Genomic DNA, 19161 nt, shown 5'->3' on the forward strand with positions numbered 1-19161 from the left:
AACCATCTTGAATTTTTGAAGAGGGAAGGAGAGGTTGAGGGTGGAGAGGTCCAACACAACTCTCAGGCCAGCCTGGTTCTTTTTTTGTATGGCAAAAATCCTGGAATAGAAGCCTAATCCTCTCTGGGAGGCTGGTACTTCTTCCACTGCCTGGCTCTCGACAAGCGACTGGATCTCCACCAACAGTGTTGCTGTCCCAATCTGTGGAAGGGGAGGACGGAGGAGAGGGAGGTATAAGTAGGAGTAACTTGTGGATACTACTGAGAGGATCCACGGGTCTGCGAAGTTCTGGTGCCAAAAATGCACGCGAGAGGCTAGCCTGCCCACCACTGGAGACACGTGGACCCGGAAGGACACGTCATGCCTTTTTGCTCTCTGAGGCTGCTGCTGAAGAGGGGGACTGGAAGAAGCCCTTGCTCCACCCCCACCTTTCTGTTGCTTGCGCCGGTGCTGACTCAGCTAGCAGTCGGGTTGTCTCAACCTCCGTTCCTGGAAACCCCCAGAACCCGCCAAATGCCCGCCCCTTATCAGAGCATTGAAGCAACTGGGTGAACGCCTTGGGTGAGGCCTTCATCAGAATAGATAAAGACTTTGCGAGCTGTTATTCTTATCCAACTCCTCGTCAGTGGTAGGGTGGAAGAGGCCACTACTCTCGAATGGAAGGTCCAATATGCAATTCTGGACGTCAGGGTTAAACTTAGTAGCCCAAAGCCAGGCCGTCCTTCTCATGTCCTTGGCGATGCAGATGGCTCGGCAAGACGTATCAATGTGGGCCTCTGTGGACTCCATGATGTCCTGTGCTACCAGCCTGGATTCTCCTACACCTGCATTGAAGCGTGCCTGGCTCTGCACCGAAAGTTCTGGAAGGAAGTTTGCCATTTCCTGCCACAACCTCTTGTTAGCGGCTGCCAGCATGTATGGAGTACAGCTTTTTCCTGTACGCCTCCAAGATCATCTCCTCCTTGCCTAGCAGCGCCGAGGATGAGGTGGCCGATGACGACTGAGGCTTCGAGTAGAGTTTTAAGCTGCAGTGATCACAGACGAGTGCGTTGGGGGTGTGTTGGTAGGAAGAGTATATCCACCTCCATCTGTCTATACTTGGCATCGAGGCGCCAATTGACAGGCTGGGCCGAGTGTGGCTTGAGCCAATCCTTCTTGGCCAGAGCGACGACGTCCTTCTGCATCGGGACACCCGTCTTGGGAGGGGGTCTTAGGGAGAGGACCTCTACCAAGACCCCCTCCTCGGGCTGCTCTACCTCTGGACGAGGAAGGCCCAGATATTCTGCCAAACCTGCAAGCCTGTTGTGTAACGCCTTCGCTGACGACGGCGTGTCAGGGTCCTCCTCCTCGTCTGTACCCGCCTGGGTGTCCTGCTGGTGCGCTGTGGGAGGAGAAGTGCTGTGCGCCGTGAGCTGCAGTGTGGAGACCGGAGCTGGAGGCTCCTGAGGAGATTGGCACGGAACCGGCTGCATTGTGGGCGGATTCGAAGCAGCCCGCAGCGGGGGCTGCGCTGAGGCCTGTTGTGCCGGAGCCATGGGAGGAATGACTATGGGCGCTGGTGGAATGACCGTAGGGAGAAAGTCCCTGACATCATCCTTTAGGATGGCACCCATCTGGGGGATTTGCATCAGCCCCAAAAACCTTTCCAAGAACCTGTTCTCAGAGGCTGAAGAGGAGGCAGGGGATACTGACAGAGTGGCTGGGGGCTGCTGGGGCCAGAGCGCACTCAGTCTGGGTTGCAGGGGGGAAGCTGCCCTGCGCTACTGATGGATACACTGTAGGCCATATACCTGGTTGACACCAGTCCCACCTTGCAACTCGTTCACCCGCCTGCTCTGTTCCAAGGAGTGGCAACGGATGTGCAGCCATGTTGTCTGTTGCAGCAGCCATTTTGTTGGGCTGCGAGCCACTTGCCAAAGTCGTGGTGCATGGCCCTCCGGACAAGGTCTCGCCAAAGACTCTTGGTGTTGGAACATGAGACCTATCCCGCACCTTATGTCTAGACCTGAAAGGCGTACCACCCTCGGCATTGTCGCCGGTAGTGCTGCGTGCAGGTGCCCCCTCGAACATGGTGCCGGTACTAGGGGGAAGCCCCTCGGGCGTAGACCCAGTAGAAGAACCTTGCGGTTCCCTCAGCACTGATACCGGTAGGGTCCGAAGACTCCTCGGCCGCAAGGCCGGTAGCTGAGTTAGCCTTGTGTGTGTGCTGGTAACAGAACTCGAGAGGTTCTTCCTGCTTGGGCATTTCCTCAGGAAGGAGTCGCCCTTACGGGGTGTGATGGAAAATAACGTCCCTCCCTTGGGCCTCGATCTCTGCTGGACAAACTTCTTCAAGTCCTCTGGAGGCGACGCTTGGAAGAGTTCTCTCCACCTGGCTAGCCTGTTCTTCAGTGCGCGTGGAGTCAGAGAGTCGCACTCGGTGCAACCCTGCCAGCCGTGGTCAGGGCCAAGGCAGCGGAGGCAAAGAGCGTGGGGATCAGACGTGGGAAAAAGTCCCTCGCAGGCTGGACACCTGCTGAAACCCGCTGAAGTCGACATGCGCCGGGGAGGAGCTAAATGCCGGAGGACCAAGTACCTAGATGACAAATAAAGACAAAAAGATAAGAAAAGAATCCGGGGAACAGCACGTGGAATTACATGACAAGGCCAAACCGAGGAGCGCTGGTAAAATCAGCCCGTTCCCGTCGACACGGAAAAGGGGACTGAGGAGTGGCGCCTCTGGGCGGAGTCAGGGTAGCGCATGCTCCCAGGGCCGCACCCCTGCGCGCCTCTAAATTTAAAGGGGAAGAAGGTTTTTCTGGTGAAAAAGTTTCCAGCTCCCGTCCCTAGGATGGGACGCCCATACAATATGAAGGAAAGGGGACTGTGTCTGTCCTTGGTGTCCACATCATAGCAAGGCTGAACGTTTAGGTTTGCTGTAGCGCCACAGGATGAAATTGTTTGATGACATGTATTTTTACATAGCCAAGGGACAGACCAACAATTTGCTTAACGCTTTTCGATACCTTGGGGTCCTGCCAGAACTAGGAAAGCCTAGAACAACATTTTGGATATTACAAGACCCTAACCAGCAGGAAATAATATTAGCACTTCGTGCTTTATAAATGTGTAGGCAGGTACCAACCAAAGCAGCAGGACTTAAATTATTGATTCCAATCATAAAAATATATTATCTTTGCATCACAGTAAGCATGATATAGATGCAATAGATAATATGTGTATAATTTTCTCATTTTATAATTACTTTTGTTTCCGTTTTGAAATGGGTCTGTGTACGGTAGTTCTAAAAATGTATTTTTAATCGTCGGTTGCAATCAGGTAAATTTACCACAACAAAGACGTCCTGAGAAAGATAAACACATTGCCAGAGGATATTGCTGCTTATGGCACATTTCGCTCTACAGCTAAGGCATGAAACTATTAGTTACAGATTAGCAATCTGGCAGGATTTATCGATACACAGATTTCCTGCAATACACAACAAAAGGTTTCCGCATTGGGTTGGCAATTTCCCGCATTAGAAGGGAATGAGATAAGCTTTTTTCCAAATTATAATACTTTTAGACAAGAAAGCAATTCAGCTTTAAAATGACACTGCCCTGCACATGCTGTCCACAGATTAATCAAAAGAGTAATGGAAGATCTATTTTATGGGCCACAGTAGTAAAACAATGTATTACAATCAAATCCTCTTGCGTTATTTGTGAGCTATGATATAGGAAGAAAGACACAGTGATGTGACTACCTCATAAAAATCAGAAAAACAGACAGGCCCCCGCATTCTGTGCTACAATTGTAGATCCACGTTCAGGGCCATCTTACCTCGTAGGTCTGGCTGCGTGCGCACTCCTCCCATCGTCTGCCGTGGCATCCGGAGAGAAGTTCGCAGGGGTGTGTGTCTCTGCTCATCCAGGTATGCAAGGTCCTCCAAGTGAGCAGAGCTGGTGGCTGCAAAGAAGAGAGGGAAACACAATTGATATTAAAATGCGCCCAGTTGTTTTCCTAAAGTGCATTTATTTACAACAATATTTGACTGTAATATCAGTAAATAATGTGGGGTTAGCTACATCATTGTTCATCTGATATTGTTGATCACTGCAATAAAGTGGCATTGAGTGCAAATCCTTGGGCTCACGTGGAAACCCTATAAGGGTAAGAGGCTTGCAAGCCCACACAACATGGCCAAACGCACAAGGGGCTACTCTTTTATGTCCACACTCATCTTGAGTGTACTAATCAAAGCACACATTTACAACAAATATAACAGCACTGCCTTTCATTTTGCACTACATACTAACGTTGGTTAACCATCAAACTTGTTCCATAACTATCTACATAACTCCCATTGATGTGTAACAGGTTTGGGTGGAATTCAAAATCAACCTGGTCCTGGCTACTGTTGGTGCAGCAGTTAACACCAATAACTGGTTATTTTTGGATTAAGAATATTCCACAACTAAGACACTTCTGCTTGCTGCCTTTGAAAGTTTTTTGAGGTGGACTACAGGGGCGTGGTACTTCAGTCAGAGGTGGCGGAGCAGGAAGTATGCAATCCTGGTTGTGGCATCCTTCATTACAGCTGACCTTGAGCTTCAAATATGTTCATTAACAATCGTAGGCATGCCACCAAATTGAATGCAAAAGGGAATTTGCAGTATTTGGCCACTTATTTGTTTTGCATAGAGGGCACTTGATGAAGCAGCTAGAAGACCAAGTTTAGTTCAGAAAAACGTCTGGTATGCAATCTCAGACTACATTTATAGTTCCTGACCTTGCTTTGTGAGTGGGTAGCTGCCTTACCAGAAAAGGACACTAGGGGTAAGCTTAGACTCGGGAGATGACCCTCTAGCTGCACATCCAGCTAATCACTAGAAATCTGCCCCTCTCCTAATCCGCCAATCATCTTCACAACCTGCAGAAAATCTTACCATTATTTGATTTCTGACACACATTGGAAGTATCTGAGACCCAGTATGGGTCACATTACACTATTGCAACACCTTGCAGGAATAATCCCTGAACCACTCCAACGTGTCCAAAACAAAGCATTGTGGTTGGGCAAGGTATTAAAAGTACAGCCCACATACCAGCCAAGATGAAAGTCATTCATTGGTTCCCAGCAGAAGCCACAGGGAAGTTCACACTACTATGCAGCATTCCCAGTTTACCTCCCAGGATCTGAAGCATCTACTCTCAGAAATCTACCGATATTTGCCCAAAAAGAACTTCAGGTCAAACAATAGTCATGCATCGGAGCGGTATTACCAAACAGAGTCTGTAGCAAAGAGAAAAGCCTGGGGATGAAACATTGCAAGTCCTGGAATGATATCCCACAACGACTCACTCATTGAAATCCTCGTGCATTTTAGAAAGACATTTTTAAAAAACCTTTCTTAAAAAGGTTTCACAACTTTACTTTGGTTCAAATCACTGTCACCAGTGACTCCTTCCTTAAATCTGGGATATAAAACATCAGGAGTGATGCCCCAGTGCATAACACTTTAGAGTTTGGGTGGTCTATGGACACCCCCATTTTTTAGTACTTCCAAAATTGGCACTGGATCCTCACAAATGTAGCCACTGGGCTGCTGCAAATGACGTGTTTCTATTGTTTTCGCCCTTCTAGCCCATTCTATTGATTCTCTCCCACTTCCTGCTCTGAAGTGGCTCTATACTACATGAAGTGCTGTACAAAACACCAAAATCAATATTTTTCAGAATGCCACCTTGAATTCGATAGCACTATAACTAGACCTCAGCACTTAATTCTGACACCTACAAGCTAAAGCCTATGATTTTCAAGGCAGGCTTTGACTTTTTGTAGGCACACATCTTCGACCCAGTGAAACACAGCTATTAAAATATCATCGAGGGTCGCTGGCAAAAAGGATGGTTACTTCTTACTAGCTTGTTTTTTAGAAGTATGGCATATGTAAAATATTGGGGGGTGCAGACAGACCCGACGGCTCCACAGAATGAGCTGTCAAGATGTGCATCAGTCATACCGATTTCCATACTACCCCAGTCACAGATGATGTTGTTGAGTTCCTTCATAGGAGAGAGTGGTACCAGTTGTGTGTAATCTAGTGAGTTACATGGAGAGGGAGAGGGAGAGGGAGAGGGGGAGAGAGAGAGAGGGGGAGAGAGAGGGAGGGAGAGAGAGAGAGAGAGAGAGAGAGAGAGAGAGGGGGAGAGGGGGAGAGGGAGAGAGAGAGAGAGAGAGAGAGAGAGAGAGAGACGAGGAAGATCTCGGAGGAAGGAGAGTAGGGACAGAGGGCTAGATAGAGCGAAGGTGTGGGAGAAGGGAAGAGACAGAAAGAGAAAACCCTGGTGACATTGGGAAATCCAACAGGCCACATGTATCCCTGAGAAAGCCCTGGAGGGAGATTGTTATAAAAGGCCACTGCATTTAGAATGCCCCATCAAGATTAGAAAGGCTTGGATAGTAGGAGTTACTTTACTTTAGAATACGCCAGAGATTCTGGGAGTTGGGGACACCTGGGCTAGGATGGAGGCAGCACTCGCGGGGGTCAAGTGCCACAGGGGAGACTCCCTTAGTTTCAACAATCCCAGTCTTCCCAGGTCAGTTCTTTAAAACTTTAATAAAGCAACTCAAAAGTACCATCGTCTGTGGATCTCTGAGGCCATCTGTCATACAAATCCAGACGACCAGACCTCGGTCTTCCAACTATGCATGCAATGTAATGGATCATTTTTCAAGTCTAATCTCACCTTCAAGACGTACTGTAGCAAGTGGGCTTATACATTGTGGGACTGTCACTATATGGCATGGCCTTATGTGTCTTGGTGCCTGTCTCCATACTGGGATTAAAAGTACATCCACTTAATATCTACCAATTTTTGGGGGATTTGTAGTTTCATGCCAGCTTGTATGTTCATGTGATGCCCCGGGTTTTTCATCTGTTTAGCATGTTATATTTGTTCTTTGGGCTCCACTGATCTATGTCGTCTGACAATGGATAATTGTTACGCTCACCTGACTCCCACGGAGGCGCTGGCCTGGTTTGCGCTGCTGTGACCTCTTCTAAGGTGATGCGCAGGGTTCGGAAGACGGACTGGACCTGGCCCCCCCAAATCTGGCTTGTCTGGCTCGCAAAAGTATCCTTCTGTAGGCGAAAATATGGGATTAACTGTCTGCGGGGTAATGCAATCGGCCTCCCACTTTCCCCTCTCACCCTCCTCGAAACCCTTCTGTGATTCCTCGTAGCGTCTCACCTTAGGGTCTGGAAGGACGAGCTCTCCATCCTGCTTCTGATGCAGGGGCGCGTTGGTATCCAGTTACTTCATTGGATTTTCAGATTGGTGAGAACCAAACTTGCTTGGCTTCCAGGTAAGTTTTTTTGATAAGAGGTTCCCCTTGTGTCCATGCATTAATGTACTAATGCTAGTGTGTTTTTCCCCATAGGGGCCGGGGTACGGAATGCCGGGGAACAGGCACCGACCCGAGATGAGAGGTGAAATCCTTGTAGAAATCAGGTAAGTCTTTAATGAGCGTTTTTTGGTAATGTCTTTTCATTCGCTCATTAAAGCTGATGTTTCTTTTTCCCCTTAGGGGCCGGGGTCCGGAAATGCCAGGATGCGGCGCGGACCCGAAATGAAGAGGGAATGAATCAACAGGTAAGTCTTAACATGGAGATTTAGCTTTCCTTATTCCCTTCTCTCTCTCACCTTTTGTTCTGGTCTTTTTCTCCCTAGGCGCTGGGGCGTGACTGCGAATCCGGATGATCGCTGCTGAACATGGAGGCGCCCTCTAAAGGTGAGTGGAATGCGGCGCTGCAGCGATCGACGCGATGAGCTTTTAAATAAAAGTTTTCCTTTTCAGGATTGTCGGCGAGATGTCTCCGGGATGCGGCATTAGCAGGTAATGACTTTTCCTTCTTCTGTTCTCTTCTTCTCTTCCTTTGCAGGTGATCCAGGATGCTGGCAGGCGTGGCAGAAGTCAGGATGCAGGAGCAGACACAGTGAGCGTCCAGCTGCTAGATGCAGAACAACGCGAAGCACGTGTGGCTGTTCGGGTGGGGTTTAAATAGCCTTGGAAGAAGTTCCAGGTATGTATCCTTCCTCCAATCAGGTATGTATCCTTCCCCGACCACGCCCGGATGGTAAATTAGTCCCACAGGTAAAGTAGTTCCTTTCAGGCCTCAAGGAGGCCGGGATCCTGCAGCATGGTCTGCATCAGGTAAGTGCACCCAAGCACTCCCATAATGAGCCTGGCACCTATGGCGCCAGGACTGATGTCTTTTATGAGCCTGGCGCCATAGGCGCCAGGACACTGTCCAAAGGGCCCCTATATGGGGTGGCTGGGTCCTTCCTTGGGGACTGGATGTCCGCTTTCGGGGACGCAGGGCTTGAACCGGCTCCCCGGGAGCGGGCATCATGACAGCACTCCCCCCCCAAGGCCCCTCCCAAGGTTGTTCCCTTCGGGGGTTTTGGTTTATCTGGGAAGAGTCGGTGGAATTTCCTGACTAATCGAGGTGCATGCACATGGTCGCTGGGTTCCCACAACCTCTCCTGAGGTCCGTACCCCTTCCAATCAATTAGGTAGAACAGTTTTGACCTAAACATTTTTGAGTCTAAAATGTTCTTCTCTTCGAATTCGGGCTCCCCATCTATTAGAATAGGTTCTGGAGGTTTGAGTAGTCGGGTTCCGGGTACCACTGGTTTCAGAAGTGACACATGAAAAACAGGGTGAATTCGCATACTAGCTGGTAAATCAAGTTTAACAGCCACTGGGTTAATTATTGCCGTAATAGAATAAGGTCCCAGATATTTTGGGTTAAAAGTTCGAGGCCCTTTGAGTGGTAAATGTCTGGTAGCTAACCACCCTTGATCCTCAATCTTATACGGAGGTGCTTCACTCCGATGTAGATCAGCATTTTCCTTGTATTTTCTCTTGGCTTGTTGTAAATGCGTAGTTGCCTCTTTGAAGGCTTGGGTAATTGTAGAATGCAGATGTTCTACTGCAGGCATTCCGAGGTTCTGAGGTGAGTCAAGGTTTGAGGTTCGAGGGTGATGCCCAAACAAAGTATAAAAAGGACTGTGGCCAGTTCCAGAGTGTACCGAATTATTATATGCGTATTCGGCTATCCAAAGAATGTCTTTCCAGTTGCTTTCAGATTGCTGTAACATACACCGTAATTACTGCTCAAGGGTCTGATTTGTCCTCTCGGTCTGACCATCGGTCTGAGGGTTGTGACTGGTCGATAATCTTACGTCGATCTGCGCCATTTGACAACATTTGCGCCAGAAGTGGGAAATTAATTGGCTTCCCCGGTCAGAGATTAGTATAGATGGGAATCCATGTAGCCGAACAATATTTTCGAGGAATTCTTTGGCTAGGACAGAAGCTGAAGGTAAACCTTTCAAAGGAATAAAGTGGGCCATTTTGGAAAACAAATCCACAATTACCAGAATAGTATTGTACCCCAAACAAGGAGGCAGGTCCATAATAAAATCCATTGATAGGGTGTGCCAGGGTGCTGGCGGTATGTCTAGAGGTTGAAGGAGACCGGCTGGTCTTTTCTTTTGACTTTTATTTTGGCCGCAAACACCACAGGACATCACAAAAGATTTAACATCTTTTCGCCAAGAGGGCCACCAAAAGTGTCGTTTCACCTTTTCCTCTGTCTTGGCAATACCGGGGTGTCCCTCTATTAATGTATCATGATAACCGGAAATAACTAGCTCGTGTAATTCCTTATGTGGCAGGAATAAGCGTCCTTGGAAATAAGGTAAACCATTATCTATGGTAAAGTCTGATCCCTTTTGTATCCATTCCTGTAAGGTTGTAGGGTCCAGGAGTTGTTTCACTCTGGCTTGAATGTCTTCAAGCGTCTGTAACGAAGTCATGCCTAGAATCCTCTGTTCGGGAATTATTGGTACTGGTTCTGAGTTTGTATCAGATTCTCCCATTCCAATTCGGGATAAGGCGTCTGCTTTGCCATTCTTGCAGCCAAGTCGATAGGTAATCACAAAATCAACATCAGCGAAAAACAAAGCCCATCGGAGCTGCCGTGATGACTGAGCCTTGGTGGTTTTCAAATACTGTAAATTCCGGTGATCAGTGATCACTATGATGGTATGTCGAGCGCCAAGCAGATAATGCCGCCAGGCTTTAAAAGCGGACTTAATGGCTAACAGTTCTTTGTCCGTGATTGCATAATTAACCTCGGGTGCCGAGAATTTTCTGGACCAAAATGCTACGGGATGCAGTTGGTTGGTTTCGGGATCTCTTTGGGACAGGACAGCTCCCATGGCTAGGCTGGATGTGTCAGTCTCGACGACATAAGGGAGATCTGGACGCGGGTTTTTCAATATAGGTGCGGAGGTAAACTTAGCTTTTAAATCCTGAAAGGCCTGCTCGACTTCTTCAGACCATTCAAAACGTTTATTTTTCCTCAAGAGTGCAGTAATGGGTTGTACCACGCGTGAAAATTCCGGGATAAACCTGCGATAGAAATTGGCAAAGCCAAGCATGTTTTGAACCCCTTTTACAGAGCTAGGTGATGGCCATTTGAGGATGGCATCCACTTTTCTTGAGTCCATTCGGACTCCTTTGGGTGTCAGGATGAAACCTAGAAACTCGACTTCTGTGGTATGGAAAAAACATTTCTCCAATTTAGCAAATAGTTTGCGTTGGCGCAGTTTTTCAAGTACTGCCCTGACGTGTTTTCTGTGATCAGATTCCGAAGAGGAGTACACCAGAATGTCATCGATATATACGACAACACAAACATCGATGAGTTCCCGAAGGACATCATTCATGAAGTATTGGAAGGCAGCCGGCGCGTTACACAATCCGAAAGGCATCACCTGGTACTCGAATAATCCGTATTTAGTACGGAAGGCAGTTTTCCATTTGTCGCCTTCTTTAACTCGTACCAGATGATAAGCCCCCCGGAGATCTAACTTGGTGTATATGCAAGCGTCCTTCACCTGGTCAAGGAGTTCAGGGATCAGAGGCAGAGGATAACGGTTTTTAACCGTTATCTGGTTCAATGCGCGGTAATCGATACAAGTTCTAAGGTTGCCTTCTTTTTTGGGCACGAAGAACAAAGCCGAGGATGCCGGGGACTTTGACGGGCGAATAAAACCATTAGCTAGGTATTGATCCAAATATTGTCTCAAATGCAGATTCTCAGGTTCGGTAAGGGTATAAATCCTGCTACAAGGGGGTTGTGCACCGGGCACCAGATCGATTTGGCAATCGTACGATCTGTGAGGAGGTAACGTGTTGGCCTGTTCCTTTTGGAAGACGTCCTGAAAGTCTTGGTATTCCGGAGGTAGTTGCATGGAGGCAGAGGTTACAGATGCTAGATTAATCTTCAGGTTTTCTGGGTAGCAGGTTTGTGTACAATCCGGGAAGGTTATTCTCTTAGCTCGCCAATCAATTCGAGGATTATGTGTCTCTAACCAAGGGATTCCAAGAATAACCTGAAACTGTGGAGCCTTGATTACATCAAACACAACACCCTCCCGGTGGCCGTCGGGACCAATAAGAGTCACCTCAGTAGTGGAATGTGTTACCGGTCCAGAGGCAATTTCAGTTCCATCGACTGTAGTGATGACATCTTTGCTGGTTTTAGGACGGAGAGGGAGGTTAATCCTAGAGACCAATTCACGATCCACATAGTTTCCAATAGCCCCGCTATCGATGTATGCCTTTATTGCATGCAACCGCTTAGGCTGTTCTGGATCTACGAGAACCATTGGCACAATGAAATGCGAGGTCTGAGAGTTAGTTTTCAAGCTCGGCAAGCGGACCCCTACACTTGTCGGGCGGAGTCGTTTACCGAATCAGAGTCTTCATGGTTTTTATCAGCGGCTCCTACCGCCTTTCGGGGCGGTTTTGCCGGGCAATCTCGTAGAAAGTGTCCAGAATTCCCACAATAAAGACATCATTTTAACTGCCGCCTCCTTTCACGTTGCTTTTGAGTTAAGGGTCCTTTAACCCCTCCAATTTGCATAGGCTCAGAGACATCAACTCCCTTGGGATTAGCATGGGTCTTGACCAACACCCGGGTCTGAAACCTTTCTGTTTTGAAGTCTGTGATCCAATTGGACCACTAAGTCTATATACTCTGTGCATTCTTGGGGCGGATTTACAACTTGGGCCAAGACATCTTTAAGTTCTCCGCGTACGCCTCGATAAAACAACGTGACTCTTTTATCCTCTGGCCATCCCGTTTCCACAATTAGTCTATTAAATGTTGCAATATAGGATAGGAGGTCCTGATTGCCCTGTCGCAGGGATAGAAGTTCGTCATCCAGAGCCTGCCCCTGAGAGTGTCGAGCAAATAACCTTTCCATGCTTGCTTGAAACCTTTGAAAATCACGGAGAATCGGGTCATCTTGAGTAACCAGTGGAACTGACCAATCAGCAGCGCAGCCGCTGAGATATGACAATACAAAGGCTACCTTGGTCTGATCATTAGGGAAGGCCCCAAGTCTGCATAGGAAGTGCAAACGACACGGATTCATGAATACGGCGAATAGTTTGGGGTCCCCAGAAAAGCGTTCGGGTGGGGCCAGCGGCATGTTTCCAGGTAGATTAATCTGCACAGGGTTACTGGAAACCACAGGAGCGGGGTTCCCTCCGGAACCGGGTAGAGGAGTTTGCCCAGCTTGACCTTGTAAAAGCTGTCTGGCCAGGTCATCAGTTCTTTCCTTTGATATTATTAATTCCCTCCTGAGGGAATTAGTCTCTTGACGAGCGGCATGTACTTCGGCCCGTAATTCCCCCAGTAATTGGGCCAACTGATCAGTCTCAGAACTTTCCATAGCGCCTGGGTGGGAATTTGTAGGAAGGCTTCGCGTTCTGTTACGCTCACCTGACTCCCACGGAGGCGCTGGCCTGGTTTGCGCTGCTGTGACCTCTTCTAAGGTGATAATAATTTAGCATTTATATAGCGCTACGAACCCTCAGGTATCTGAGCGCTGCTTATTATTACCCACGGTGTGTGGTGCTCATTTATCGACCTCGGAAGGATGAAAGGCTGAGTTTGGCCCCGCCGGGATTCGAACCTGCGTCAGCAGGCTCTGCACAGATGTCAAAGCGAGCGCTCTACTCGCTGTGCCACTTGACCGGCTTAAGGGTCTTAAGGCTTAAGATGCGCAGGGTTCGGAAGACGGACTGGACCGGGCCCCCCCAAATCTGGTTTGTCTGGCTCGCAGAAGTATCCTTCTGTAGGCGAAAATAGGGGATTAACTGTCTGCGGGGTAATGCAATCGGCCTCCCACTTTCCCCTCTCACCCTCCTCAAAACCCTTCTGTGATTCCTCGTAGCGTCTCACCTTAGGGTCTGGAAGGACGAGCTCTCCATCCTGCTTCTGATGCAGGGGCGCGTTGGTATCCAGTTACTTCACTGGATTTTCAGATTGGTGAGAACCAAACTTGCTTGGCTTCCAGGTAAGTTTTTTTGATAAGAGGTTCCCCTTGTGTCCATGCATTAATGTACTAATGCTAGTGTCTTTTTCCCCATAGGGGCCGGGGTACGGAATGCCGGGGAACAGGCACCGACCCGAGATGAGAGGTGAAATCCTTGTAGAAATCAGGTGAGTCTTTAATGAGCGTTTTTTGGTAATGTCTTTTCATTCGCTCATTAACGCTGATGTCTCTTTTTCCCCTTAGGGGCCAGGGTCCGGAAATGCCAGGATGCGGCGCGGACCCGAAATGAAGAGGGAATGAATCAACAGGTAAGTCTTAACATGGAGATTTAGCTTTCCTTATTCCCTTCTCTCCATCACCTTTTGTTCTGGTCTTTTTCTCCCTAGGCGCTGGGGCGTGACTGCGAATCCGGATGATCGTTGCTGAACATGGAGGCGCCCTGTAAAGGTGAGTGGAATGCAGCGCTGCAGCGATCGACGCGATGAGCTTTTAAATAAAAGTTTTCCTTTTCAGGATTGTCGGCGAGATGTCTCCGGGATGCGGATTTAGCAGGTAAGGACTTTTCCTTCTTCTGTTCTCTTCTTCTCTTCCTTTGCAGGTGATCCAGGATGCTGGCAGGCGTGGCAGAAGTCAGAATGCAGGAGCAGACACGGTGAGCGTCCAGCTGCTAGATGCAGAACAACGCGAAGCACGTTTGGCTGTTCGGGTGGGGTTTAAATAGCCTTGGAAGAAGTTCCAGGTATGTATCCTTCCTCCAATCAGGTATGTATCCTTCCCCGACCACGTCCGGATGGTAAATTAGTCCCACAGGTAAAGTAGTTCCTTTCAGGCCTCAAGGAGGCCGGGATCCTGCAGCATGGACTACATCAGGTAAGTGCACCCAAGCACTCCCATAATGAGCCTGGCGCCTATGGCGCCAGGACTGATGTCTTTTATGAGCCTGGCGCCATAGGCGCCAGGACACTGTCCAAAGGGCCCCTATATGGGGTTGCTGGGTCCTTCCTTGGGGACTGGATGTCCGCTTTCGGGGACGCAGGGCTTGAACCGGCTCCCTGGGAGCGGGCATCATGACAATAATATAGCATACATTACATGGAGCACATTCGCAAACAAGGTATTCAGACTATGGTAGCAGAGTTGAGTTTGCGCTGTGGTTAAACTATGCCATTTTATCAGCTCCTTTGGTAATTGGGACAGTTTACTGACATTTTGAAGTAGGCATTCATCTGAAGTCCCAGCGGCAGGAATACTGGCCAATCCGACCACGAGCACTTCTCACATTATAGGTGTCAGGAACTGTGAATGGAAGCTTTGGAAGCGCTGGAAGCGTTGACATTCGCGCGCTCTAGTCCTCACCCAACATGGTGGCCGTGCTTTTAAATTCTGACTCCTCCCACAAACCGATGCGTTGTATCTTTTACACTACGCTCCGGTTCGTGTGGAACTTCGTTCGTGAATTTCCTCCCTGTAATTCCTCCTCTGCTGCTGCCTTTGCCTTCCCTGTGCCTACCTTCTGTGCTCACCTTTAGTTTTCTCCCGGGTTCCTGTTTCCTGGGTCTTGCTACTTCTACCCTGTGTATATTTTTCTCCTCACCTGTTCTAACGGCTCCGCCTTGCCTGTGCTACAGCCTCCTACGTCTCTTGTTTTCCGCCGAAGCATTCTATTCATTTGGCTCGGCGTGTTCTGACTTTTGGCTACTCTGCAATCTACAATTCTTGTTTGCAAGCTTGCTTGCGCTCTGCAAGCATATTCCTTTCCTTTTTCTGCTTGTGGCCTGGGTATTTTCTTGCACGCTTTTTCTATTCCTACATCTGTCACTATGATTTACGGGCATTCCGGTCTATTCTTTCCTCTGCTTGCCTCTATTGTGTTTTCGATTTGAAAGGGTATCCCTACTTCTCTCCGGAAGCCCTACCTACTGTCACCGCCGAGTTTACAGACTCTCTCCATCGGTGTTGGAATCCGACTTTCTTCGGTTGCTGCTGAAAACAGACCTACATTGCTTTGTGAAAGGAACACACAGCTCCCTAATAGAACCCATCATCTGGAAACAGGGTTTTTTCTGCCTTCGTGCTTTTTCCCTGGAACTAGGACTGGCCCCCTGGGGGTCCCCGCGGACAGGGTTCCATCTCTGCCAAGGTGGCCTCCGGAGGGGCCAGACCCTATCTACACGAAAAGAAGGTCAAGACACCAAAGGACAAGACTCCTATAAGGAGGAAGGACCGTAAGAAGACAAGAGTCGAATCCTAAGGAATCTGCCACAGAAGATTCAGGTGAGGAGGAAGGGGAGAAGGCCTCTAATCTTGACAATAGGGGCCAGGTTTCCAACATGTGCTGAAATGTGTTCCCGTCAGGTTTCTCTTCATAATCACTTGTACCAGATACAAGGAAAAGACGTCTGAACGCTGACGTACATTGCTGCCAAACTTAACAACTCTGGTGGCACACGCTCCGATTCAGACCATCACAAGGCTTGAAATAATACTGCCACTGAGAAGACCAGAAAATAGAGCTTCTCCTGCGATGCCCAATACCATCCACGGTGGTGATCAAGACTAGTCCATCGATCGTCCATTTCAGAAAAGAACTTAAACTTCTTTTTAGGGAATTCCTAGATGTGACAAAGGATCCATGGTCTCCGGATTAACATTGCTCCAGGATTGTTTTATAAATGTACCATCTTGTTTTCTCCAACGCATGTACAGTGCTTGGTTACTTCCAAGCTAGGTTTGTGCTATTCAAAACAAATACAAATGCAAGGCTCCGCTTGAGCAAATTTCAGGCACATCAGTCATGCAAACACTACTTGGTATTAATTACCTGCCGATTTTGCAAACTGCCACACCTGGATAATTAATTTGATTCCTAAAATGTTAGAATGGTCCTTCCTTCTGCAATCCTGTTCTAGGGGTGACTGAAACTGGATCTATATGATATGATATGGCATGTATACGCGACTGTACACAAGTGTTTCTAGGTGAGGCAAGACAAGGAGGGGGAACAGAAGGAGGACAAACAACAATCTTACTAGGCCTTGTGTCATTCAGATCGCGCAAGTTCAGAGAAGTGGAAAAGTGCTGGGGGGTGGGGGGTGTTGAGGGGGGAGAAATGCAAGTAACTCAAAAGTGCAGCCAGTGGGTGGCTCAGTAAAGGTTGCTCAAACAGTGTAGTCAACGGGTGACTCATAAGTGTACAGAGAAGGGGCTGTAGGGTTGCAGATACAGACCACAAGTGCTGACAGAGCCAGGAGGCAGTGCAAAGAGCAACTGGACATGCAGGAGCCTGGGCCCAAGTTTACAGAGTAGCCAGGAGACCAGTGCATGGAGCATGCGGGACATCAGCAGGGGAGAGGAAAAGAGGATTTCAGTTTTTCAGTTTTACTGGCATTAACGCAGAGATCATCGGTGGCACATCATTCCTGAATTGTGGCCAGACATTCTGGAATGAGAGAAGGCGAAGAGGCGGCTGAAGGGAGCCTGAAGGAGACCTAGGTGTCATCCGCATAACACTGGAAATTGGAGCAGAAAGTAGTGATATGGTGGCCAAGAGGTGCCAGGTAATGGTTGAAAAGCCATAGAGCAAGGATTAGACCCTGGGGAACACCACAAGCAGAGAGAGAGAGAGATAGAAGAGAGGAAAGACCCGAGTTGGACCTGAGAGGGTCGGTCAGTGAGAAAGGAGGTCAGCCAGGTAAGGGCCTGATCAGTGATACCGAGGTTATCACAGAGGCGGCTGAGCAGGATGGGTATGCAGTGATAAAATCGCGGCAAAAATGTTGCCTGAACAAAAAATCGCGGCAAAAAGGCTGTGGGGTTTAACCCTTTAAAGGTGTACCCCATTACACCATTTAAGGGGAGCGGGAGTTGCGGGGGTGTCCCCCGGACCCCTTAAATGGAATGGGTCCAGGGGTTGAGGGGGTGTCCCCCGGACCCCTTAAATGGAATAATGGGTCCAGGGGTTGAGGGGGTGTCCCCCGCATCCTTTACATGGATTGCGGCGGCAAAACCACAACCTTTTAGCCACGATATTTTGTGTTCACTGCAATTTTTGCCGAAATTTTAACACATGGAACCGAGAAAGATTAAGGAGAATGAGGACAGAAGGAAGGTTAGAGAGCAGATCTTCACAGGTGTTCAGGAGAGCAGTTTCCTTGCTTCTGGAAGCTCTGAAATCAGACTGGTGGTCGTGGAGACAACCAACAGATTCAGTGTGCAGATTAAGCTGGGAGATGACCAGCTTTTCCAAGAGTTTGCCCAGGAAACGAGTGATGTAGATTGGCCGATAGTTAGCCGGAGAGAAAGGATCGGCAGAGGGCTTCTTTCAGAGGGGGTGCACAAGGGAGGGCTTAAGGGGGAGAGGAAGGTTCCAGTGGCAAAGGAGTGATTGAAGAATTTCGGCCACGGCTGGAGCCAGGATGTCGATGTGGTCCTTGATGGTTCTGGATGAACAAGGGAGAGCCTGTTTTGATGAGACTTTCATAGATCGGACTTGTATAGAAACATTGGGTTGAATATGTAGACAAGCTATCATAAAAGATGAACTCCCCCACCCCACCCTGATGCACTTCCCTCTCCCCTTTGTCTGTGCCACCTGCAGTCTAAGGTCTGCACACCGCAGAAGGGGCACAATACTCGACTTCCAGGCAGGCCTTTGTTCTCTAAGGCCACTATTGTGGGGATTTAGTGAAGTATAAAAGCTTTAGAATATAATGGTTAGTCACTGGCCCACCACTGATTAACACAGCCAAAATATGGGCCAAGGTCAAGGAACAGAATAAGGATTCTCGTTGGTTTAGATGGTACTCAAGCTTGGTGAATCAAGGCCTCTGGAATTGCTGACTGCTCCCTGCCTTTAATGTACACCTGAGGATTAGTTTCCAACTTATATTGGAAGGGGTAGACATTTGCAATAATGCTCTTTTGAGAGGGATTTTGGTTTCCACAATCAGACCTCAGGAATACAGTATAAAATCGAACACTTCCTGGATCCCGTGGCCTGTGGTATTCCTTGGGCAATTATCCCCACTCTGTCTTCTTTAATCTCCAAAAGAGCACATTGCAGAGCATAAACAACTTTGTGATCCTGAATTCCCTATTCACGATGACAAACATGCACACACTGATTGTTTTGTAGAGTGACGCTTTTCCAACCAATGCTGCTTTATTCCAAAAGTTTTCAAACCAGTGTCCCGCTGAGCGTGCTGAAATAATATCTAGAACAGAAAACCCCTATTCTTTGATACAAGGACGAGGTGTACATTGAACTACATCATTGATTTCAGGTTCTTTTTGTGGCTAGTGGCCTTAAAATACGAAATATCGGCTTCGTTTAGAACAGGCTTCCTTTACTTGGCCTGTAAATTGTCAGACAAAAACACGTTTAACAGATAACAGTAGTCTAAATTCGCCCTACATAGTCACCATTTTGGCACATTTCCTGGAAAGTAAGATCAAAACCAGGAAAAGAGACTGAAATAGCCTTCGTTTTTTTTTTTTTAACCATTACAGCAGGCCACGTCGTAACCAAAAGACCCTGTGTTGGGGCACTGGGCCCCGCCAATAGATCACACTGCTTGTATTCGCCTTCAAACTCCAGATAAAATGGGCTGAACAGGATCACAGTAGCCAACGCGATGCCAGGATTGAACCAGACAACAGTTCTTCTTTTAAATGTTTTTTTCAACTCATCCAACAAAATATGTGAGCCAAACATCTGTGTGAGCACGACAACATAATGATTCACAATATAACAAA

General features: G+C 48.2%; 1 protein-coding gene across 6 annotated transcripts in view; it reads right to left on the minus strand.

The window, feature by feature from the left end:
• Positions 1 to 19161, minus strand: part of TANC2 (tetratricopeptide repeat, ankyrin repeat and coiled-coil containing 2) — a 3436361-nt gene that overhangs the window by 554562 nt on the left and 2862638 nt on the right. For all 6 annotated transcript variants that reach the window (XM_069634135.1, XM_069634134.1, XM_069634133.1 and 3 more), the window contains one exon: positions 3823 to 3948. In XM_069634135.1, the coding sequence (XP_069490236.1) occupies positions 3823 to 3948 (126 nt within the window). The remainder of the gene's footprint in view (positions 1 to 3822; positions 3949 to 19161) is intronic.

This window comes from Ambystoma mexicanum, chromosome 13, assembly GCF_040938575.1.
Source record: "Ambystoma mexicanum isolate Mex_15411 chromosome 13, UKY_AmexF1_1, whole genome shotgun sequence".
Classification (NCBI taxonomy): Eukaryota; Metazoa; Chordata; class Amphibia; order Caudata; family Ambystomatidae; genus Ambystoma; species Ambystoma mexicanum.